Source organism: Emys orbicularis, chromosome 9 (assembly GCF_028017835.1).
Source record: "Emys orbicularis isolate rEmyOrb1 chromosome 9, rEmyOrb1.hap1, whole genome shotgun sequence".
Taxonomy (NCBI): domain Eukaryota; kingdom Metazoa; phylum Chordata; order Testudines; family Emydidae; genus Emys; species Emys orbicularis.
In genome coordinates, this window is record NC_088691.1 from 104,007,551 (window position 1) to 104,033,092 (window position 25,542).

Here is a 25,542-nt window from a genome sequence, read left to right on the forward strand (position 1 = left end):
AAGGCGGTACATCAATTCATCTAGATATTTGCCTAGTTTTACAACAGCTCCATAAAAAGCACTAGTGAAGTCAGTACAAACTAAAATTTCATACAGACAGTGACTTGTTTATACTGCTCTGTCTACTATACACTGAAATGTAAGCACAATAATTTATATTCCAATCGATTTATTTTATAATTATATGGTAAAAATGAGCAAGTAAGCATTTTTTCAGTAACAGTGTGCTGGGACACCTTTGTATTTTTGTCTGATTTTGTAAGCAAGTAGTTTTTAAGTGAGGTGAAACTTGGGGGTACGCAACCCAAACCAGACTCCTGAAAGGGGTACAGGAGTCTGGGAAGGTTGAGAGCCACTGGTATAGACTGTGTATGTGTTTGTGTACACTAAGCAGAGGATTACAAATACCTGATGTTGTCTTCTTAACTAGAAGCTATCTATTAACCATAGATCCAGGACATAAACTACACGTTAATCACGTGAGAATTCCTGGCTCTCAGTCCTTTGCTCGGACCGGATTGTGCTTTCTGAGAAGTTACATTTACACTACGTACATTGGTGTATACTGTGACTCTCCCTGCCCCAATACACCCATTATTTAACTGGGTGTGTTTTTTATTGCAAATAAATTTCCTCTTCCTTAACCCTGTTATTCTTTGGGATGAATATTCCATTGGTCTTTAGTCCGCAATAGCTGATAGTTCGGGCCCTACCACACTCACAGCCATGAAAAACGCATCACGGACCATGAAATTTGGTCTCCCCCCCGAAATCTGGTCTTTTGTGTGCTTTTACCCTATACTATACTGATTTAATGAGGGAAACCAGCGTTTCTCAAATTGGGGTCCTGTCCCAAAGGGGAGTTTCAGGGGATCACAAGGTTATTTTAGAGGGCTCGTGGTATTGCCACCCTTACTTCTCCACTGCCTTCGGAGCTAGGCGGCTGGAGAGCGGCGACTGTTGGCTGAGGGCCCATCTCTGCAGGCAGCAGCGCAGAAATAAGGGTGGCAATACCATACCATGCCTTCCTTACTTCTGCGCTGCTGCTGGCGATGGCTCTGCCTTCAGAGCTGGGCTCCCAGCCAGCAGCTGCTGCTCTCCGGCTGCCCAGCTCTGAAGGCAGCGCCACCACCAGCAGCAGTACAGAAGTACGGGTAGCAGGACCGCAACCCCCCCACAATAACCTTGCGACCCCCCCCCAACACACACACACACAAACTCTAGGACCCCTACAATTACAACACCGTGAAATTTCAGATTTAAATAGCTGAAATCATGAAATTTACAATTTTTAAAATCCTATGACCATGAAATTGACCAAAATGGACCGGGAATTTAGTAGGGCCCTACTGATAGTTGCTCCCTTTTATCCACATTATCCTGTATTTTAAAAAAGACAGCAATAACCTCCCAGATCCAATGGGCAGCCCCTCAGGGCCGTGCCTATCCTGATTTGAACCAGACACTGCTGTAATTTAGCTGGAGGTGTCTGGTTCTCCTTTTTCTATCCACTTTCAAATGTCACCATTCTCCACTGATGGAATTGCATAGTGTTAATTATGAGCCAGTTTCAAGTAACGTGACTATCTTGCTGAAGATCGGATGCAGTTGGCTGAATTGTCTTTACACTAAGTACAATAAATAGTTTCCTATTCTGCGTTGTGGTCTGTGTGTGTGTATGAGAGAGAAAGACAGACATAGATGAATGAAAACTGAGGAATGCTGATTGCTAGAAGAAAGGCTGGAAATGTTAAAAGTACACCCACCACGAGTGCTGAATTCAATGGTCTGCTGTAAGTGCTGCAATCGGGTGACTGCTGTGCTCACAAAAAGTGTCAACACTAATGACAGGAAAGCTTTAAAAGGGCTGAGGTTTTGTTCAGAAAAGCACCTGAAAGTTTGGATTTTTAGCCAGACCCTATCCAAACCTGTCAGGTTTGCAAATCTCGGCTCTTGAAGTCAATGGACAATTGTGATGGTTGCATGTACAAAGTAGACATAAAATTGTACTCACGGTTATTGGCAGGGCCCTATACTTTTGAAAATAGCCCAGGAAGTCTAGCAGTTGTTTTTTTTAACTTTTACTATTTCCTGTGGCTCCAACGATCAGTTTAATAAGAAACACAATTGTTGTAATTTTTAAACTGTTCTAGGCATTTAAAAAAAAAAAGCTAGCCCCCTTGACAATGTTTCTTTTGTAAATGGATGAATTTTGTGTCAAAGCCATTCTGTGATCACAGAACACTGCCGCATAGTAGAGATCTCTGAGGCTCCTTACGGGCTTGCTGGCTGCTTCTATGGGCACCTATTGAACTGTCTGGTGCAATCCATTATGAAAGACGGATCAGCAGGTTGCTTGTTGATGTTGAGTTAAGCGCTTGCCCAGAGGCATCGAAAGACGATTCCTTTTGATTTTAATTGTAGCTGTAAAATAATTGTGAATGCCATTGTTATGAGGAACATTAATGTGTGACAGCTCCTTATTAAGCAGTGATGTCCCAGTAAAAAGAATATCCACACATGGCCATATTCTGCATTGATTCCACCCTATGTTGGATAAATGCAAGACAGCCCAGAAATCGCCCCACTGTATTTTAGAAATGTCACCAGGTAACTATGTTAATTGCAATGACTTGGGAGTCCATCTTGTCTCAGCTCTGTATCCATAACCCTTCTCTGCCTATCCAGACTGCAGCACAAACAGTTCTTCTACAATCAAGTCTAAATGCTCTTTCTGTTCACTTGTTTGCAGTGTTATTGGAGCTGTTTTGGTCCCAGGATATGGGTGAGATATAAAGTTATTGTCCACCTCATCTGCTAATGTCCTTCTTTCACCATTTCCCGGGGGAGAATAGGAAGGCAATTAATTTTCTTAGAGCTGTGGTGTAGTAACAGTTTGTTGGGCTACCTAGAAAGCAGCTGACCTATCCCAGGGCTTCCAGAACCAAAAAAGAAAAAAGTCTGTATTGGTCAGAGAAACAATGCAACATGGTGTTCAGTCACAGTGGGGCTAGATTGCCTTGATGGGAGCTGCTGGGTGCTTCTGAAAATCTGTCCTTTATTTAGGTGCCTAAATAGGCGCTGAGGTCATGTTAAAACCTGGTTCCTTTTGTGAGTGCTGGGCATTGAAAAATCTGACTCTGTGCTCTTGAGAATCCAGCCCAGTGGGTGCGTGTCAGGTCACTGGGCTTGGCGTGGCTAGGTGGCGCTGGTGCATACTTGTGTGTTGCTCTGCTAAGAGGCCTGTTTGGAGCAAGGTTCTGGGTGGAGGTTCCTGGCATGCTGCAGAGTGTTTAGCTTGCCTGCTCTGCTAAGCACTGCAGGACGTCGTGGGAGAAGGCCTTTGTTTACACTGGGTCATTTCCAGGCAAACAGAGAGCTGGAGGTAGAGTCCTTGCATGATTAAGAACACAGCTTAGGTGCATTCATGGCTGCTACAGTTTAGATTCCTCTTACTTTTGTCTCTTGTGTGGCAAGCAGTGTTTCCTTCCAGTCTGCAGGAGTACGGTCGTGATGTTGTTAGATTTCTGGCCCATTAGGGACCCAGTGCCAAGCAGAGGTTGAAGCTTTAGGAGTGCCTTTTATTAGTTAATTTACAGAGAGATACAGTAATGCAAACTCATGCATCTGGATTTAATTTAGGGGAGAGCTGTGTGTGTGTATGTGTACGTCCATTTCATACTGTGCTGGCTTTGCTTACATGAAGTTATGTTGCGGTCTAAGCAACTGTTGGATTTATTACCTGGACTGATTGATATTTATACCCAATATGTGGCCATGTTGTGGCATTGCACTGGCTCGGGACTTAATTTACAATACTGTTTGCAGTACACGCTTTATTCCATATTTGTGGATATTACTAATGCTCTCCAATATCACTGGGTACATTGCGTACATAGGACCAAATCCAGTCCTACTTAATGGGAGTATTGTGTGAGTAAGACCTGGGTAAAACTGAGGAATTGGCTCATTGTCACTGTAATTGCTTCAAATGGGGAAATAACAGGTGGAGGCTAAACCTAACTAAAACAGACAAATATATGTGGCTCAAACAAAATGTCTTTCTGTTCTTTTTGATTTGTAGGACCATAGCTTCTAGGAGCCCCGGTTGTGGATGAAAACCCCCCTGTGCTAGGCACAAAAACAAATACCGAACAAAAAGATGGTTGCTGGGCTATAAAGCTTCTGTTGTTTGGGGAAACCCCGCATAACTCATGAGGATCTGTTTCCTCAGTGAGTAATGCAGGCCCCAAAAACTAATGGCAGTAACACAGGAGGGTCTGATAAAGGGGTTCTTATCCCTTTGTTCTATGGGCAAAGCTTTCAAAACTATAGCCAAAATGTTCTAAGTTGGGTGCCGTATTCAGGCAGGTAGTAATGTAGGAAATTGTGTGTTCTTAGCACCTCTGAAACTTGGGCCATTTATTTAGGTGCTTGACTATGGATTTCAGTGCCCTTTTAGGAACTCTAGTTGAAAATATTAGCCTAGGGTACCAAACTGTGTATCTTGAAACAGGATCAGCATCCAGACAGCTCTTACAAGAACACAGACCGGGAGGGCAGTCCCCTGCTATCACAGGCAAGGCCCTCATAGAATTCTGTTCATATTAGATTTATAATAAATTTCTGCTAAAACCCTGGAGCCACAAACGCTCAGGTATTAAGGTGATGAATGGTCTAGAAACCTATGAATAAATAATTATAAAGAAAAGAGATCTGAAGCTCTAGTTGAGTAGTTTTGTGATGTTGATGGACACTCCCCTCCTATTTCATCAGGAAAAGTTTGGGCTGTTAGGACGGCTTTAAAAGATGAAAAGGCTGATGACCAAGTTCCAGGTATCACTGGACAAATATTTCAATGAGCAAATTTAGGACATAAACAGATTCAGATAGAATGCAAGTTTCCAGTTTTGGTGGTTTTTTCCCCCTGGAATTTGGATAAAATTTAGGGTGGGATTTTTAAAAGCACTTATGTAAGTAACTTGGGAGTCCAAGTCCCATTTTCAGAGTTACCTATGTGCTTTGGAGTCTAAGTTCCACTGAAAGTCAAGTGCCCGGGTGACTTCTGAAAATGGGACATAGACTCCTCAGCACCTACCTAGGTGTTCATGAACATTTTACCCTTTGTGCTTTTGTTCTGCAATGTAAGGGAGATTTTCAAACCAAATATTTTGCCTTTTTCTTTTGTTGGGAGGAGGAAGGTTAAAAAAACCCCAAGGATTTTATTTTGAGAGCATTGAATTTGAATTTTCCATTAACTTGAAGATTTTTTCCCCTGAGAATGTTGTGCAGATGAGAGCTTTTCCTGTGTTAATTAAAGTTCTCCCCATCTCCAGCTGGACAGCATTATTAAACATCTCAACAACACACTTGGGGACAGGATCTATCAGAAAAGTGTGTGTGTGTGGTGGAGGGGGGGGGAGTATTTAAATCGCAAAAAAAAAAATATTTTTATTTAATAAATAAAAGACTGGTGGGTAGGTTTTTCTCTTAAAGTCAAAAACTGGAAACCCTCTCTGTAACATTTAACTGCTAGAGTGGTGGTACTGAGACCCAGCTCTTACATAGCACTTTTCATCCAACCACTTTGCAAACATAATTATCATTGTTTTACAAATGGGGAAACTGAGGCACAGAGCGACATGACTTGCCCAACATCATCCAGCAGGCCAGCAGCAGAGATGCTGTTAGAACCCTGGTTGCCTGATCCATAGGCCACTGCTCTAGCCACTCGGCAGCACTACCTCTACCAACTAAAGAAATGCCCATAATACCTAATGGGAGGAGGTCACGAGTGACAGTTGTCAGGGTGATTATGATGAAGCATGGAGGGCAGACGTCCCAGTCCTCCGTGGTTTGCTGGTGCCTTTATTATGGCTCTTCCATTCCACCTGCAGACGTGGCTGTCCTTGGAAAGCAGAGGATGATTCCTTGCTCTCAGCTCTGGTGGATCCCTGTCTGAAGGGACCCTCGCTCAGGTTACTGTCACCTGGTTGCAGTCAGCAACAAGGTAACATGCACTAAGAGGGTGACATGAAGTGGAAAATGTCATGCCTCCTATGGGTACAATAACACCCCAGATGACTGTAACTGAAAGATGCTGGTGAATAACAATAATTTTTCAGTTTGTGAATGTGTTCGTTCCGCAGCGGTTTTGGCTGTAGCTAGTTTCACCGTTTCTTTTGTACAGTCAGTTTCTTCTTTGCAGAAAGAATCCTGACCAACAGGAGAACAAAACGCCCCTTTCCTCCTCCTCTGAAAAAGGAATTAAAAAAGAAAATCAGGACATGCTATTAAAGATGGTTCTACCAGAAACCAGAATTGAAAAGTAGTCAGTGTCCCTTTAAGGGTCTCTAGCTCCTATCCTAGGCTGTGCATGATTGATTCTGTAGAGATGCCTTCCTGTGTTGCACAGATATTTTGCTTGTGTGACTTGAGCCCAGTTCCTCTCTCCGGCTTTCCCCTGCCTTTGCCGCTCTCAAACCTGCTCTTGTTTTCTGTGCGCAGCGCTTGGTTCACCTTGAGGCCAAGGAGTTCCTACCGGATGATAAAACTCCTAGCCCTGTCCTGCTGCCCTTCCATGCTCTTCCCTATGGCACAATCAGTTCCCCAGCCCATAGTTCCTGTCCTTGTTCTGATTCCCCAGGTCTTGTCTGGTTTGAGTCCCTCCCCCCAAATTCTTTGCTGTTGTCCGTGTGTTTTCTGGGATGATGGTAGCTGAGGATCTGGGAAAACCGAATCAGGCCCTAGCGACCCAAGAAATACAAGAAGAGCTGTGACTTGTGCTCTGGGTGGGCATTTTTTTGCTACGAAAACCTCCATTTTGTTGAGGATTGCTTGCCCTTCTCCATAGTCACATCCCCCCTACACCATGGCTACCTCAGTTTCCACCTGCAGGCATTTACAAAATAAAGGTCATGGGCCCAGAATGTGGTGGGGGAGTCCCAAGGTATTTGGAGCAGATCCCTGAAGTTTGGCTGCTGATTGAAACTACTTGGATCTGAAATCTGGGCTGGAAACCTAAGTAAGAATAAATAATTGTGTGCCATCCAATAATGCCCACTGCTGCCGGGACAGGAATCCCCAGACACCAGTCTCTCTTGGGGTTCCATGAGTCAAGCTCCTGAAATTCAGGGGAAGGTAGGGAAACAAGGGGAAAAAATGTGTGATCCAAGTTTGGGGTGGTTCCTTGTTTTACTCACATTGGTTCACTAGGCCTCAGTTCCGAGACCTGTCAGGAAGTTTAGAAAGCGATGAAGCATTTGGGGGGTGGGGGGGTGAGGGAAGGGGAGGAGATTCAGGAAGCGTCTGAGACCTAAAGTTAGGGTCCAAATCTCTGGCCTTTCACAGAATATGCAAGTGTTTGGATCCAAGGGTTTTGTATGGCCTGTCTTGGAGATGGGGGACGATGGCAACATTCAGATCTGAGCATCCCCAGGCGTTGGGGTGGAGGGCTGCTTGCACAGGGACCCATCCCTGATGCAATATGCCTGTTTGTTTATTGCTGGCCTTTAACAAGCTCTTCCAGCGTGTATATTGATGGGTGTGTGTATGGGGGGGGGAGCATGTCCCACAGAGTTAGGGGAATTCCAGATGACACCCTTGCCAGACGCTCTCGCTTGTCCCAGGCTGCCAATTCCACCTCCTTCTCTTCTTGCACAGCTGTGTGCTTCATTAAATAGCGATGTCTACAAATCACTGCAGTGTTAAAATGTAGAGCAGGGGGAATTCCAGCGCTCTGAATGCTGCCAAGTTCCTAGAGTTTTAGCAGCACACTCAGAAAGAACAAGGGCCCCCACCCCTTTCAAGAACTAAAAATATGACTATACCAAGATTTGGTCAATTATGTAGACTGCTTTTGAATTCTGCCGTGGTTGTATCTTGTGCCTCTTCACGTACTTGAATGGATTTCCTCAGCTGTTGCAGGGAGAGGCCAGTGTTTGGATTAGAATCACGGAGGTCGAGCCTGAGACCACCGACTCATCCCACTGTTGACCGGCTTCTCTATTTGACCGCAGCCCTCAGGCTGTCGCAGGCTAATGCTTTAACCAGCTATGAGCATCTAGAGAGTGTTAAGGACTAGGTGAAGTGTAAAGGGTTAATTATTCAGGAAGGGCAGCCTATCTGGTTAAATCACTAGAGTGAGCCACAGGGGATTAGGGTTCAAATCCTTGTCCCGTGAGCTCCCTATGCAATCTCTATGGCCAAGATGGGCAGAAGTGGGTACCTACCCTGAAACACCTTAAAAGGGCCTGATTTTTCAGAAAGTGCGGGGCACCCACTGCCTGAGAATCAGGGCCCTTTAAGGTGTCTCTAGTCAGGCATCCAAAAATCACTGGTCACTTTTGAAAATGTCTGTCTCTGTACCTCAGTGCCTTGCCGGCAAAATGGGGGAACTATTACCCTACCTCACAGGAGGGCTGTGAGGACAACGTGATCTAAGGTTTGCAAGCTGCTCTGGCGCTGGGGGCCGGGTCAGTAGACATTTGTTTGGAGCTTGGCTCCTGATTTGTAAATGCGGGCAGGCTTTTTAGAAAACAGCTTTCTGGCCCTTTTGTTTTCCTTGAGATGCTGCAGCCTTTCTCATGTTATGTGAGCCCCTCCAAATGGACCCCAGCAAGACCAAGGGGCCTGGAAGAAAAAAAATGTTTGTCTTGGGGGAGAAGAAGGAAGCAAGAGCCCGTAACCCAAACTTTCCAGTCTTCAAAAACAGTTTGCTTTAGGGTGGGATCTGCTCTAGTTCGTCCATCCTTAGCATGAATTATAAGCCCCCCCATGAGACTCCTCCAGACTTCTATGCCATGGAGTTAAGGTTTATAAGCCAAGGCAATTTTGTGTCAAGAGTTCATACACTATTAGTAAAAAGCAACAGAGGGTCCTGTGGCACCTTTAAGACTAACAGAAGTATTGGGAGCATAAGCTTTCGTGGGTAAGAACCTCACTTCTTCAGATGCAAGTAATGGAAATCTCCAGAGGCAGGTATAAATCAGTATGGAGATAACGAGGTTAGTTCAATCAGGGAGGGTGAGGTGCTCTGCTAGCAGTTGAGGTGTGAACACCAAGGGAGGAGAAACTGCTTCTGTAGTTGGATAGCCATTCACAGTCTTTGTTTAATCCTGATCTGATGGTGTCAAATTTGCAAATGAACTGGAGCTCAGCAGTTTCTCTTTGGAGTCTGATCCTGAAGTTTTTTTGCTGTAAGATGGCTACCTTTACATCTGCAATTGTGTGTCCAGGGAGGTTGAAGTGTTCTCCTACAGGTTTTTGTATATTGCCATTCCTGATACTTGACACCATACACTATTAGTGTTATCGGGAGAAAATTCCTACCCCCTGCAAAAAGGCCTGATTTTCCAGAGATGCTGGAGTCAATGTGAATGCTACAGGTCAACACCTCTGAAAAACAGAGCATTAAGGCTTACAGCTGTGGACTTCCCTATGATTTCTTATTCCCGTCTGTTCTCCCCATACACTATAAACCCTACAGCTACCCTGATGGCAGTTCAGATCTTCTCACCTGTACTGAAGAGGGAAAAGCAAATAACTCTGGGTACATGCCTTGCTGGGGTGGTGTTTTTCGTTTTTCAATATCATCTCTCAAGAACAGGGGTTCTCAAACTGGGGGTCAGGACTCCTCAGGGGGTCACGAGGTTATTACATGGGGGGTCATGAGCTGTCAGCCTCCACCCCAAACTCTGCTTTGCCTCCAGCATTTATAATGGTGTTAAATATATAAAAATGTGTTTTTAATGTATAAGGGGGGTTGCACTCAGAGGCTTGCTATAAATATAAATAGAGATATCCCATCTCCTAGAACTGGAAGGGACCTTGAAAGGTCATCGAGTCCAGCCCCCTGCTTTCACTAGCAGGACCAAGTACTGATTTTGCCTTAGATCCCTAAGTGGCCCCCTCAAGGATTGAACTCACAACACTGGGTTTAGCAGGCCAATGCTCAAACCACTGAGCTATCCCTCCCCCCTATGTGAAAGGAGTCACCAGTACAAAAGTTTGAGAACCACTGCTCAAGAGGCAGATGGACTCAAGCATGGAGGTTTGTCTTTAGCTCCGCCCCAGACCCTCTCCTTATATAAATATGGCCCTAAGGCTGGGTGTGTCTGGTCTCAAACACAGGCCTTCTTTCTCTAGGTGTTGTGGGCATAGAAGGGTTCTCTCCTTTCAGAAGTGTAAGTAAAATAGGCTTTTGTGCTCCATTTAGTTAGTGATTTGTAAACAAGAACATATGCACAGAGTAACGCTCCTATGGTAGGAATATCAACCCTGCCATAGTCACCACAGCAGTTTTCTCCTCTGTCATCATTTCCCTGATATCAGAAGTGTTATTTCTGATTAAGAGAACATTGTGCCCTCTTTCTCCTAGGGTAGGAGAGGCAGAATCCTTGTGGGGGAATGAGTTGATGCTTGTAGGTTCTCTTGTCTCTTCCTGAATCTGCTAATGACTTGCGTGGTGGTAAACTAGTCACTTAAGGCTTGATTGTCACACATTCTGGGAATCCACAGCTCCTGCAGAAGTGAATAGGAACTGCAATTGTTTAAGTATCTGATTTTCAGAAGTGCTAATCTGCTGTGCCTCACCTTACTATCTGTTTGTTTGTTTTTTAATTCCTATCTGTTGGGAGGGTTAATATTTGCACAGCCCATTTAAGCTACTGAGAGCACAGGTGCTGTGTAAGTGCAAACTGTCGTCTGGTTTTAAAAAAAGAACGAGGAGTACTTGTGGCACCTTAGAGACTAACAAATTTATTTGAGCATAAGCTTTCGTGGGCTAGAACCCACTTCGTCGGATGCCACAAGTACTCCTGTTCTTTTTGCGGATACAGACTAACACGGCTGCTACTCTGAAACCAGGTTTTAAGTGACCTGTCAGTCAGTTTCATGGCAAATTATGTTGTTTTCCCACCTACGGGATATGACACAATTCTGTCACACAATTCTTGTAAAATGATCAGAGAGAGAAAAGCATTCAATGCACATGAGGCTTTATATGTGAGGATCACTATGCATGTGTGAAAAGCCGCTGCAACTGTGATACAGAACCTTGTGCTGTGATTCCATCTGGTCTTGCAAGGTAAATAGGATTGGGTGGGTTGGAGTTTTGGAGGGGAGGCACACAAGTAACACTAGCTGATGCTGGACGCGATCCTGGTGATTCAGTAGGCTGAACTCTGAGTCAGTGTGTAAGCAATGCTTCGGCACAGTGCTAGGGGAAAATTGTACTGAGGGGGGGAGAGAGATTGCCTCTTAGATGAGACATGGTCCTATTGATCACCGAAGATCCCCTGGAGCTTTTTATAAGAGTAGAGTTGACAGCTCCAGTGTTCAAGCCAAATTACAACTTGGTGACTGTCTACATTCCCCGGTCTGTTGTAATTGGATCTGGTAATTCTCTGCTTACCGTCATATAATGTTCCATTTAAACAGTCGCTGTGTTTTACCCTAGAGGTGTCTGCACTGCAGTGGTCAATGAAGTGAACCCAGTTTATAGTTTGTGTGTCAGTATATGGTCCAATTGTACAAACATTTGCTACCAGGCTTCAGTCCCATTAAAGTCAATAGTCTGGTAGTAATGCCCAGCAGTAAGTCCTGTACGTGGCAGTGTTTGCAATGTCACACACTAAATATGTAATGCACTTTGGGATGCCGAGTGCTGCGTGAAAGTAACACAATCTAGTGACTGGAAGTAGCAGCCCAACTCCCAGTCCTGAAAACGCTTACATGTGTGGTTAACTCTGTACACACAATCTCACTGAAGTCAGAGAGACTTGCGTGTCTTAAACTTAAACATGCACGCTGGGGGCCTAAATGCGTGGAGTGAGATCAGATGGCTGGAGTTAATGCCCTGCTTTTTTTTTTTGCAGGAAAACAAATTCATGCATTCCTGTAAACTATTCAATAGACGGAGGCTGCTCTGACGCCTAGCAGGCTAAAAGGGGTGGTGACGAGAGGTTAGGCACCAAATTTAGGTTTTGTTGAGGTGGGGGGAAAGGAAACACCTTAATATGTGCTATGACTTTTATTTTAAATGTAACCATTTCCTTGCAGCACAGTAACCTCGGTATTGTAGTGCATTGGAAGCAGGATGCTTTGAAAAGGCCTCAGCAAATAAATAGGAAGTGACTTGCCAATTGCCATTGTCCCAGCTGAGCGAAGAGCAATACTGACTGTTCCTGTGACATTTTCCCTCTTTAAACTCTTTGCAGATGTTAGCTAGTGAACCCGTACAGCCCCCCTGTGAGGATGGGGGAGGGGTTGTTGTAATTGCACAAATAGGGAAACGGAGGCAGAGGCACTAGTGTACAGAGGGGGAGTACGGAGCTTTTGTTTAAAAAGCTTTATATTGGAATTTAAAAGAAAGAAAGACTGGTACGTTTCTGTTGGTCTAGGGAAATGTAAAAGCTCTTTTGATTTGCACCACTTGAAAAGTGTGGACCCGTAATCCGACAGGGCCCCTTTGCAAATAAATACACCTGGGATCACCCTGTGTGGGTCGAAAGGACTGAAACGTGTGATGTCATATGAACGTGGCTCATGGGAGGTCATAGCACTAGAGGAGGGCCAGAGAGGCCTTAGGCTGCGCAGAATGTGGACAGAATTGCATTCTCACAGCCAAGCTCATCTGCTTGTACCCTCTGCCTGGGCATATATCAACGTATATGTGTATATATATCAGGGGTCGGCAACCTTTCAGAAGTGGTGTGCCAAGTCTGCATTTATTCACTCTGATTTAAGGTTTCGTGTGCCAGTCATACATTCGAATGTTTTTAGAAGGTCTCTTTCTATAAGTCTATAATATAATAACGAAACTATTGTTGTATGTAAAGTAAATAAGGTTTTTAAAATGTTTAAGAAGCTTCATTTAAAATTAAATTAAAATGCAGAGCCCCCTAGACCGGTGGCCAGGACCCGGGCAGTGTGAGTGCCACTGAAAATCAGCTCGCGTGCTGCCTGTGGCACGTGTGCCATAGGTTGCCCACCCCTGATATACATCATGCCTTCCTAGGTGCTGGCCACTGGTGGAGGTGGGATACAGAATCTGAAGGACCCAATTGCCTGATACTGGATGGAAATTCCCAGGTGTTTCTTCCCCTTCTCCTCCCCTCCCCCCAAACAACAACAACAAAACCACAGCCAGTGCAAATTCACTCCCCACAGCAGCATAACTGAGGGTTTGTCACAGAAGGGCTGCTGAGAGTGCCTGATTTTTGGGCAGAAACAAAAACCACCTCTACAAAGTGGATTGCATTGCTGCTGATTGGGATGGTCTGCTCCTTTGCCTGTGTGCCTGAAGCTGTGTTGGTTAGTTCCTAGCCATGTGGCCTAGGCCTGAGGTAGCTAGGATCCATGTGGAGCAAGTTGCAACTTGCAGGAGGTCTCTGGGGCTGAGGCGTTCTTGATAGGAGGAAGACCTGCGGGGCGGGGCTTGGTGAGTAACTCTGAGCTGATGTGATTGGTCATAGTCACTTCCTAAGGGGTGAGTTCTTGGAAGTGAGTGTTTGTTAGCTGCTGGCCTGGGCGCATGGTGGGTCAGTGGCAAACAGGTTTGTGCATGCAGAGAGCTTGGCAGAGCAGACAGTCTGGTGGGTTGATAATATGTATTGCCATTGATACGAGGTCAGGGATAGGTGCCCCAATTGTGAGCAGTGCCTAAGGGCCGGTGGGGCTTGTGGAATCCATAGGTCAAGGCTACAAAGGATCTGTTGCATGTAGCAAAGTGAGTGATTTCTTCTGCTTCCCTGTCGATCCTGAGCAGGGGCTCTGGGCATTGCTGAACACCTTGATCCATGGGATGAAGGGGTCAGGAAGTGTGGCAAGGGGAGCTCAGGGTTTAATGCTTATCATCCCTGTTTTCTTTGGCATCCTCAGGAGCGTGGGGTGTTGGTGCAGGGTTCGGGGAGAGGCAGGAGGCGCTGGAGCGGTAGCTGGGGAGTGGGTAGGCGAAGCAGGCAAGTGGAGGACTGTCACTCCTGTTTCTGCTCAGTGGGGCTCTCACCTGCCTGAGGCCTCTGGATCCTACTGTAATAAAGTGTGATGTGCTAAGTTATACCAAGGTTTGCACAAGTGCTCTTGTCTTCCTCCTCCCCCACCTGACCCACAGAGCATGTGAGTCTGCTCTAGCGCTCAGCCTCAGAGCCTGGTCCTTCCGATCCAGCTGCAGAGACTTCTGCTCTGAGCTCTGGAGATCCCTGGTTCAATACTGGACAGTGGCTGTCACGCTTTTTTTTTTTTTTTTTTTTCCCCTTTAGCATATGTACAAATCTAAATAAAGGGACAGCTTTTTCAAAAGCTCGTGTGCTTCATCCAGTCTTCTCTTGGACCACGGGAGGCCAGGTTGTATCAAAAATATAAAGCAAAAGAGATTGCAGCCCATTTTATAAAGCCGTCTGTTCCCAAGTGCTCTCCTGAGGGGTTCTCGCTGTACCCCAGTCACAGTAATGGTTCTTAGTGGGCGTGATGGCTTTTACCAGAGCTCTCTTACCAGTTGTCCATAGGACCTTCACTTGAACGCCCCCTGCTAAACGGAAAGCCCATTGCTAGCAATTCAAGGTACTCTTGTGGGAAAGCTTTGCTGTCCTCAGTAGAGTTGGGGCTGCTTAAGAGTGTGATGAGTTTGACTCTGAGAGAGAGAGAGTGTGTGTACTTTTGCATATGAAAGTGTTGTATTTTCTGCCTTTTGGGCGCTATGCATTAATGTAATCTTTAAACATTGAATTTACTTGGAATTCTTTTTTTAACAAGAAAAATGAGGTTAAAAAAGCACTTTACATCTAATTTGAGCATGTGTGATCACAATGCTACAGTTGAAATCGCGAATAGTTCTAAAGCAGGAAAAGTACATATGCTTTTAAACCAAAAAATGGACGAAAGTTTTCTCAAAATCACCGCTTTTGGCCCAAGATCAAAGCTACAGTATAATCATTTATTATTTACATAACAGTACCACTTACGGGCCCCGTTATACTAGGTCTTGTGCAGACACCTGTTAGAGGCAGTCCCTGTGCCAAAGAGCTTACACTGTAAATACACAAGACAGACAGATGTAGGAGTGGAAACAGAGGCAAGCTAACTTGTCCAAGGTCACACTGCAGGTCAGTGACGGAGATGGGAACAGAACCCAGATCTCCAGGTCCCCAGCCCTGTACTCCGCCCCATTTAAGTGCAAAATATTGTGGTGATTTATGTGAGGATGACATAAAGTTTGGTTGTAAGATTCCATCTAATACAGAATTACAGTGGAGTGGGTGGGTGGGTGGGGGATGTCTACCATAACATGAGAGGCGATCTAAGTCTCTCCCTTCTAAACATGTCCCCAGTATCAGGAGATGCAGATTGTACAGTTAAGAATGTTTCAGACATTTAGCGTGTCTCCTGTTCTCACAATCGTTTCTGTTTATGGGTTTCTGAGTAGTTTAATCGAGGATTCAACATCATCTATTTATTTATTGTAAGGTTTGTGGAAACTCCAGGCCGTTTCTCCTGGACAGAGAGTTACTACCGATCCACCATGTCCCAGAGCTCGCAGACAAGAGAATTCCTGAGTCCAGAGGTTTTCCAGCAAATCTGGGAATTCCTGGAACAGTAAGTACCAGCAGACAGAGACTGCTGCAGACAGGCATTTGTGGGGCAAGCTGTCAGGGTGGCTCAGAGAATTGGTATTGTAGATTCCAGAGTCCTTTGTGTCTAGGTGACTGCTAGGGATCTAGCCAACTCCATGGTGACTCATGGTTACTGGGTGGCCGCTGGGGGCACTGAAGCGGGTCTCAATTTGGTTCATGGTGGACAGATGTCCGTTTCACAAGTGGCTCGGTAGAGAGGCTGTGGACTGGCTGGACATGGGGACACGCTTTTCCCCCTAGGGGGAGGCTGAGAGAACAAACATGGGACAGATGTTAGTCATGTGGCCTAACGCACGACTGGGAGATGCTCAGACGCTACGGTGCGGTATAAGAACCCGGAGAGAACAGAACTGGGCACTACGCACCCTCAGGAGGGCGGGCATGTCTCATCAGGTCAGGGTTGAGGCAGGTTGATGTGGGAAGTTTGGGGCAGTTGCTGGGCAGAGCTTACTTCAGTTCTTGCAGGGCGACGAGTAATACTAGCAGGAGCGGCCTCAGCTGTTTTTGCTGATCCAGGGTGGGAAATGTTTTCAGTGCCCCCCCCAAGTGGCCGAGGCCCCCCAGAAAGCTGAGTGGCGTTGTGATCTGGCTCCCCCTAGAAGTTGGGGCCTAGGGTAACTGCCCTGCAGGGCTGGTCTTAGGAAAATGGTGCCCTGGGTGAACTTGTCCCCCCGCTGCATCCCCTGGGCTTCCATCCACCCCCCAGGCCCCACTGCCTCGCCGGGTTCCCCCACTCATTCCTCCATCCCTCTTGGCCCCCGCTGCCTACCCCCTCTCCCTTCTGCAGCCTCGCACCCTAGGCCTGCCCTGCTCCTGGCCTCTTGACCATGGCGCCCTGGGCGGTTGCTAGGGTTGCCAACTCTGATTGAAGCTATTCCAGGAAATTTTTTCCCCCCAACATGACTAATGTCATTAATTGTACTGTACCTATTAAAATCTCCCAGATTGCTTTCAGTCATCACTGGGAGATTGATGCCGATTCCGGTAGATTTCCGGCCAATCCGGGAGGGTTGGCAACACTAGCGGTTGCCCACCCATAATGACGGCTCTGCCACCCTGCTCATCTGCCCTGCCTATTAGATTTCTTGAAGTAAGGCCCCCCCCCATCAGTAACATCCACCTCTCCTCCCCTCTGACTCCTCCCTGCAATATGTCTCCTAATGTGTCTCCTAACGCCTAGGCGCTGCGCTGAGGGGAGGGAAAGTCTGGGAGATCAAGGGATGAGATTTCAAGGAGTTCCTGGTCTCAGCCAGGTTGGGAATGATGAGAACGCCCCTTCCCCCCAGTATCGATCCTTTGGTCCTACCTGGCTCCAAGACATGCGGAGGGGAGGGGAGGAAAAGTGAAGAGGTTTTAGTGAAACCTTCCAGGGAGGTTTGGGTTGGGCTTGGGTTTCATTGGGATGGAGCTTCTGGGGAACGAGGGTGGACGGTGTCCCCTTCTTGACACCCACTGTTGGCTTTGAGGCATTCACCACCATGAGCTCCCTTATTCCCCCATACTCGGCGTAGGGGTTCTCGGTGCTACCAGCTGGCAGACGCTTGGCTGTTGGGTGAAATTCTAACCCCTCTGAAGTCAAATGGGAGTTTTGCTGTTGACTTCAGTGGAATCGGGATTTTGGCCAATGTTTTTAATGACGCTCTTTTCTTCCTCTTAGGCCGATATGTTCAGTTCAGCCGATCAACTTGAACTTCATGGACGATACCTCAGACAATGGCCCTACAAACAAAATAGAGATTAGTATGGATTGTGTCCGGATGCAGGATGCGGATGGGAGCGACCCCATGTGGGTGAGTGTGCGTAAGCGTTTGCACTGGGCCCTGTCTATGCTGCGGCAATAGCCCTGGTTCTGAACGGCGGTCTGACAGGCCTGTGGCTAACCCTTGCAGGTGCTCGCCCTGTGAAAGGCCTCGCTCCCCAGCACTGATCTCAGGAGCCGGCTCTCTGCACCTTGCCTGGTGGCCCTGCTGGTGGAGATGTTTGCATTTGCGTTCTGTGGTGCCTCTGCTTTGAAGCAGTGCTGAGTGAGGGGGGCAGAGTCTGGGAGTGCAAACGGAAGGAAGGGCCGAGCAAAGCAGGTTTTGGAGGGATCGGAGAGGGAGCTCTCTGCAGCCCTTCGTTCTGGCCCTCCAGCCAAAGGCTTTCTTCCCTGCTTAAAGCACACTTATGTGGGCTGAGGGTTTAAACACTGGTGGCTGCCGGTATCCTGACTACACTGACGCTCCCACTGGTGCCTTCACCAAGGGAGCAAGGCTAAAGGAGCGACAGCAGGAATTCTTTAACAGGACAAGCAGGCTAGTGTAGACACCGCCTGAAAACTTGGGTCCCTAGCCTGGTTACTGCTCCTCCCCTTTCCCCATCTGTTCAGGCAAGAGTAAACGGCGAGTCTAATGAGATTTGGCCACCACTGTGTTTCACCCGCACGTTTGGCGGTGACGTGCAGAGGAGGCCTTGGTGGTGGCTGGTTTATTTGCCTCTGGTGCTTTCTCTTGGCAAGTGTTCTGGGGGCTGATGTTTCCATGTGTCGCTTTACGGGCTGGAGAGGAGGGTCGTAGAGTTTGCTGGACGTGCCCAACTTCTGCTTCTGCGGTAGTGCCGTCTCTTCTCCTTGACTAGTACGCTCTGTGCCAAAACTTTCCCCACGAGCAGTTCCTTTTTCGTTACGTTACAGCTCGGGTCTTTTCCCACCCTGGACTTACAACTATTGCTAGTGTCAGCAGAACCAGGTTCCCCACCCCCTGTATTCCACCCACAGAATCCATAACAGTTAAGTCACCAGATCATTAGTGTTCTTTTAGCCTAATCTTACAGGTTTCTAGTGCTGCAGCAGTCCACCATAGTGGCCAATTCGCATCCTGGCAATGTCTGTCGTGCTTGTAATTCAGAGGCATGAGTAAATGACCACAGGGGTTTCCAGGCCTTGTCCCGATGCTGGAAGGTAGAGGGATTGTCCCGTCAGAGAGGGTATGTGTCACTCACAAAGCCCATCTGGGATGGAGATCCTGCCTCCACCACCCACGAGGAGGCAAAGTTTGGCTGTTTCCTTTAAAGGTTGCACAGCTCTGGTAAAATGGTGACCTTAGAAAGTTCCTCCAGTCTGAAAGACTCTCCCTGTTCTGTGGGGATTCCCCGTCTATAAAATGGGAAAATTCGTTAGAACTAAGCTGGTGGAATCGCTTAAAAGCATCGGCTGTATCTTTGCCAGCTTCCCTCCCACGTCCGACTGGTTGAGTTCCTTGTGGCTTTGTTACAAAAGCCCGCACAACTCTGCTTTCTATAAACGCTTGGTGCGGCGCTGCGTTAATGTGACACCGCCTTGAGTCCTTGTTCTAAGCCTCCCTCTCCTGTGTGATGACTCTCTGCCGCCCTTTGGAAAATCCTGTCTCCTGCTGGCTGAAGAGCGTTGCAATCCCTGTTCACAGTGCAGCAGGAAAAGGGGGGCCGTGCAGCCTTCGCTAGGATCTGGTTTTCTTGTTTTTGGTGGCTTTGATCTCCACCCTTAAAGGCACATATTTTCCAAGCTGCACGCAGGGGCTGGGTTGTGTGATTTTTCATTAATGTTAATGAATGTCACGGGGATACATCACAGCATAGAGCTTTGTTGACAAGCTGCTTAATGTAATTCCTTGTAACTTGGTGCGTGGCTGTTGGTTCAAGCCCTTTAAGTGCTGCGTGCCCCTGTGTTAATTTATTAATGTACCAGAGCCTTCCAGTAAAGGAGAACAACTCCTTCGTTCAATCAAGTGCTATACAAAAGGCTTTACAAAGGAAAAAATGCATCTCAGACCTGTGCAAACAGCCTGGTTTTAAAATAGGGAACGTTCTTTCTCCCTCTCCCCCCTGTAAATTAGCAAACATCACTTGACGGGTGACAACGCCGCATTGCAGAGAAGTTGGTGTTTGCTTTGCTGTTTCTGGGGCGCGCGGAGGCTGCAGCTTGCGCTGGCAGAGAATGTGTAGCCTCAGGGCAGGTGTTTGCCATTGTTGTGTTTAATCTGAAATACCTTCTAACCCTGTATCTCCTCTCTTCCTGCAGATAGCTGCAGGGCAGTAGTTCTCCTAGCACCTGTCTCTAGCGTAACCTCGGCCATGTCACTTGAAGACACGATGTGCTGTGTGCATCTGATCGGAGCGAAAGGGTTGAAGAGGGCAGATAAACACAAAGGAATGTAGTGGTGGTGGAGGTGCCATATGAGACTAAGCTTAAAACAGAGCAATCTTTAATATATTGTCTTATGGGAAGATAAAGGCCAGCTTTCTGGCTGCATCTAAGAGATTTAAACTGGGGCAAAGTAAATAGATAAGGGCTTATCCAAAGCCAACATCTTTCGTTGACTTTCCATGAGCTTCAGAGGAGTTCTTTCTTTCTTTCTTTCTTTCTTTCTTTCTTTCTTTCTGGTACCTGTAGCTTATTAGTTTTGACTCCAATTAGAATTCTAAATTAGAAGCACCATCATAACACCAGGGCGCTTGGGTGTTGCAATAATTAAAACTCTCATTCCTTTACTCTAAGGCTTTCCGCCCAATTGATTAAATGTGGAGTTTTTAAACAGAGGATAGGAATCCTGAGCTCAAAAAGGGCGGCGGGGGGGGGGAATACAGTATAATAACTGCCCAGAGCTCTGCTGCTTTTAAAGTGTCTGTCTCTCGTGCATGGGACTATTACTCTTCGATATTGTTTTAAGGCGAATGTCACCTCTGGTCTTGACATGTTCGCTAAACAGACCCGCAGGCTGACTGTCCGCTCCAGGGCTTTCTGTGCTGTCGCTGTGTCCCAGCAGATGGGCAAAGACTATTTGCGTAGTTTAACAGAGCTGGGGGCTTTGCAGAAAGGTACAAGGCCCTGCCTAGGAGTGTTGCCCATGTAAAGTATGCACATGGCACGAGGTGTTCGGGTGCTAGAGAGGGTGGAGTGAGGGGGCATCGCAATCCGATCGCATGGTTATTCGGGATAGGCATGTGCCACCTTTGCGGGGCAGTTACTCAAGAAATAAGCGACTCTTACAGTTTCACCAGAGAGGAATGATGGTTCAGTGGTTAGGGCGCTGGCTGGCGTCCTGGGTTCATTTCCCGGCTGTGCCGTAGACTTCCTCTGAGGCCCTGGGCAGGTTGCTTACTCTCTCTGGGCTTCAGCTCCGCAGTGTAAAATGGAGATTGCCGGACTTTCCTGGCACGCAGGGTGTTCGGGGGATAAATCCATTCAAGGTTGCGAGGCACTCGGGTACTGTGGCAGTGGGGCTGTAACAAGTACCTTCGATAGCCAGGGCATCCTGGAAATGCGGAGTTTTAAGGAGGGATTTAGATGAGAAGGGGGCTGGCTGCGCTGGTCCTGCCGAGATGCTGCGCTTCGTACCTTTCTGAGCTTGAACGCGAGGTCTCCTCCCCGCTGTCCTGCTTCAAAACCAGCAGTAACTCCTCGGCTTAAGCAAGGCGTGCAGGAGTGCACGACCGAGCTCCCCTGAGACCGAGTCCTGCCCGGGGGGGGGGGCACATCGGGGAATGTTCTGGGCAGAGGATGTGGATTCCTAGGTGCTAAAGCCGGAAGAGACTATTATGATCATCCGGTCTGACCTGCATTACACAAGCCAGAGAATTTCACCCAGTGATTCCTGCATCCAACCCAGCACCTTGCGGCTGAACCACAGCAGATCTGTAGAGAACAGAATTACAGAGGGGGCAAAAATTCTGACCTGGACTTTCCCACAGCTGGGACGTGTTTGTGTCCCGTCCGCAAATGGAAAACCAGGGAGCAAGCCCTGTGTTGGTTTATGTCAGTTGGTTCCATTTGTAATCTAAAAAGGAAACAGAAAATGGAGAGAGATAAGGGGGAAAAAATCCTCTGTTCTCTGTGGCAGCTGGCTGAAAAGGAAGCAACGTCTTCTCCCACGGAACCCAGACCTCCCATTCTCCTGCTGTGTTTTACAGTAGAAATGCCCTGTCCTTGGCATGCTGTTTTCAGAGAGGCTGGTGACCGGGGCTCTGTTCAGATGAAAGGGAGCTGGAGGTGGCAGAGTGGGGAGCAGAACAGGATTTATGGGGTTGAGTGTGAAATAACCCAGGCAGCATCCCTTCCCCTTTCCCCCTTCTCTCTTGTGACTGGGTCCCCTACACACCCCAAAGGGAATGTCCTCCTTTCCACTGCGTTTCTGAGACCGGTAACACAGTGGAGCCAAAGCTTGACTTCCCAAGAGGGTAGGAGCGGGCGGGGATGGGGGGACAGGGGATTCACACGCTGCCAGGCGCGGACGGCTCTGCGGACGGGTAAGCAGGGAAGGTACTTTGGATTGCCCACGTGTTTCACACGTAGAGCAGAACGCTGTAGCCACAAGCTCCTTCCATCTCCTGGGTCGAAAGCCTCCCCTGAGAGGAGAGGCTGTAGCTCGTGTTTCATCCGGACAAAGCCCGAGAGAACGGCTCTGATGTCGTTACGTAATACCATGCGTAGCAGGCGTGCTGGTGGTATCTCCTGTCAGCGGCTGCCTCAGACTATTGCTAACGGCTAAGAGGGTCGTTCCGCTAGCCCGCGTGCTAGAGACCCATCTCGCTTGGTGCTGAAGGCCCAGCTGGGATCTCTGCTGCTCGCTGCGGTGGCTGGGCTCCTCATTACAATAGCCCCTCATCCTGGCTGTACCTGGCCGCACCTGGCAGGGACATGAGAGTGCTCATCACAGGATGGTGTCTCTTGGATGTAATGTTGCTCCTCCCATCAATTGGCCAGCGGCGTGTTATCAATGGCCAGCGGCGTGTTATCAATAGACACAGACACATGACCAAATGCTTCTGAACTACAGCATCACGCGTGCTCTAGACCAGTGCCTCTCAACCTTTCCGGACTACTGTACCCCTTTCAGGAGTCTGATTTGTCTTGAGTACCCCCCAAGTTTCACCTCACTTAAAAACTACTTGCTTACCAAATCAGACATAAAAATGCAAAGGGGTCACAGCACACAGTCTCTGAAAAATGGCTGACTTGCTCAGTTTGACCACAGAATTATAAAATAAATTAATTGGAATATACATATTGTCCGTACATTTCAGTGTATAGTATATAGAGCCATACAAACAAGTCATTGTCTGTATGAAATTTTAGTTTGCTCTGACTTTGCTAGTGCTTTTTATGGAGCCTGTTGTAAAACTAGGCAAATATCTAGGTGAGTTGATGTCCCCCCCGGAAGACCTCTGTGTACCCCCAGGTTGAGAACCACTGATCTAGACTGCTGGGGAGCTCTCCAGCGGCTGGTACACCATCCGGGTAATACCGGTCTCTCTCTGGAGAACTCCTCTAGAAAACTGTCTAGCACCCAGTTTAAGTCATCTTTCTTTGAAACAGTGCACTCTTAACCTGGAAAAACTACTGTTTCCACCCCCGCCCTTGAACTGGGAATTGGCCAGGGAGGGGGTCTCTCCTGAGGGCCCTGGTAAGCTTTAGCCACTGGCAGCATGAGTGCTGTAACTGGGGATGGTGAGTTTATGACTCCCTCTCCCTCCGTGCACATACCTTCCCTGCATGCCCCTAAGCTAGCCTTCCTCCTTGCTGAACCAGTTCAGCAGAATGCCTTTCTCCCGGCAGTCTCCTTGGACAGAGCTTTCTGAGCGGGTTCAAAAAACAATCCCTGTTTTTAAATCCATCTTTCAGCCTCTGTGGAAACCAGGCTTTATTGTTGGCCGAATGTTCTCTGCTGGGCATTTGTGCACATGTTGTCAGCAGAGGAGGTTTTCGCAGTTGCAGTAACTTGCATAGCGTAGTCCTCGAACGTGTGCTGGTGCTGCACATTCTACCATACCTGCCACAAAGGGTTTGTCTATGCAGCAAGTAACTGCGCGGCAAGTCAAGGTGGGACTCCACAGCGCCTCAGCTTCCTGCGCAGTAACATCCCACGTGGACATTGCTACAGGACAGTGAAAGTCGCAGGGCTTTCAGTGCACTGTAGCATGGTCCACACAGTGAGCTGGCGTGCGGAAGCTGGGGCATTGTAGAGTCACACTCGGGCTTGCTGTGCAGTTACTCGCTGTCTAGACAAGCCCAAAGAGAACTGCTGCAAAACTCTCCTGGGATTTACCCTATAATAACAGGCCATCAGATCCACGGTCTTCACCCAGTGGCCCATGCATCTTCCCTTCCCCTAATCTTGCCACCTGTTCACGTGGACTGTGTTCCTGGCTAATTGCAATCCTGCATCACTGGTATAAGAGCAATCAGAAGACTGGTTAGCAAACTAATTGTGGATGCTGCATGAGTAGGATTGCAGCCATTAAAGAGGGGTGGGGGGATGTTTAAGTTATTGTTAGGTTTCAGGGTTAACACCCATTCATCTCAATGAGAGCAGTTAACTCCCCCTCCCCAGAGATTGTTTCCCTCTCTGCAGACTCTCTCAGGCAGCAATAGAATCATAGATTTATAGATGATTAGGGTTAGAAGAGACCTCAGCAGGTCATCTAGTCCAGCCCCCTGCTCAAAGCAGGACCAATCCCCAACTAAATCATCCCAGCCAGGGCTTTGTCAAGCCGGGCCTTAAAAACCTCTAAGGATGGAGATTCCACCACCTCCCTAGGTAACCCATTCCAGTGCTTCACCACCCTCCTAGTGAAATAGTGTTTCCTAATATCCAACCTAAACCTCCCCCACTGCAACTTGAGACCATTACTCCTTGTTCTGCTTCACCACCCTCCTAGTGAAATAGTGTTTCATCAGTTCTTCTTCAGAAGGTTCCCTTAGGAACCCAAGAAGCTTGAAAGCTGAGAGTTTTGTGTTTAAGTTCTAACTCCTATAGTAATCGGGTCTGCCAGAGGAGTCCCGGTATGCCATACTGCCACTTACTGGTGCAGCCCAACCTGGGTTGATTTCTGAACTCAGCTGTTGATCAGTTTATGGCCTGCAGAAGCCCATATAATGATTATCAAAGCAAGGTAAAATGTACCTTTTCTATTCCAGTATAGGAACCACAGTCCAGGACCTGAGTCCCCTTTTGTCACTTGCTGTACAGATAAGTAACAAAGAAGCCAGTCTCTGCCCTACATGTCAAGCAGGACTCAGGAGGCAACAGATCCTTAACTTTAAGCACATGAACAATCCCAGTGATCTTAGTTAAAGTTCAGCACATGCTTTAAGTGCTTTCCCGCGTAAGAACAAGTGGAAGACTGAGGGCAGCTGGCAGAGGTGTGAGATTGAAGGGCAAAGAGGAGGTGTCTGCATTCTTGGGGTAGTTGGCTGCATTCTAGGGGTAGCTGGCTAATACAAGACATACACCAATTGGAGCTAAGAGGCATGGACTTAAAAAAAATAAATCTGGAGGCATGTCTGTATGGCAATAGTTGACTCAGATGTGATGTGTGCTTCCAGAGGCAGCAGTTGAAGCTGCTTCGTCACAAAAGGGCTGGGGATTGGAAGAGAAATGCATTATGTAGCAAGACCAGCATGCTGGGTAGATGAATCCAGATGGCTTGTGTGGTCCTCTTTTTCCATCCCTAAACATTCCGGGATTGACCGTGGAAGGATAGATGGGAAGCTTGCAGACCGTTCAGACATTTTATCAAACTTTTATTTGCACTGCTATCTGGGTTCATGCATGAAAGGGTTTCTGAGGCTTGCCAAGTTTTTATTCTTCTGCATGCAGATACATTTGTTTAGTGAAGGTTGAGATTATGCAAAAGTATTCCCGTAATGAGCAATCTTTTCCACTTATTTTATTCATCTGTGGTGCCTGTGACCTCCCCTGCAACTCCTGTCTTGTTTTCAGTTGTATTTGTGAGCACTCCCCATTCAGCCTTCGCATTTTAATATTACTGAGTGTTTATCTTCTGCAACATATGTACCTCCAAACTCTGCTGCTCACCAGGTTTGAAATACCTGTATTCCATGGGGCCGTAGGTTCAAATCGAACTTGCTTGGCATAGAAAGTACGCTTATTAA

At 47.3% G+C, this 25,542-nt stretch overlaps 1 protein-coding gene across 3 annotated transcripts in view; it reads left to right on the forward strand.

Moving 5' to 3' along the window:
- The window catches only part of TP63 (tumor protein p63), a 133,582-nt gene that overhangs the window by 12,037 nt on the left and 96,003 nt on the right, over positions 1-25,542 (forward strand). For 2 of the 3 annotated variants that reach the window (XM_065411311.1, XM_065411312.1), the window contains exons 1-2: positions 15,521-15,594; positions 17,290-17,422. In XM_065411311.1, the coding sequence (XP_065267383.1) occupies positions 15,521-15,594; positions 17,290-17,422 (207 nt within the window). Of the gene's footprint in view, positions 1-15,465; positions 15,595-17,289; positions 17,423-25,542 lie in introns of those variants that run through there. The other variant, XM_065411310.1, reaches the window with a different exon arrangement.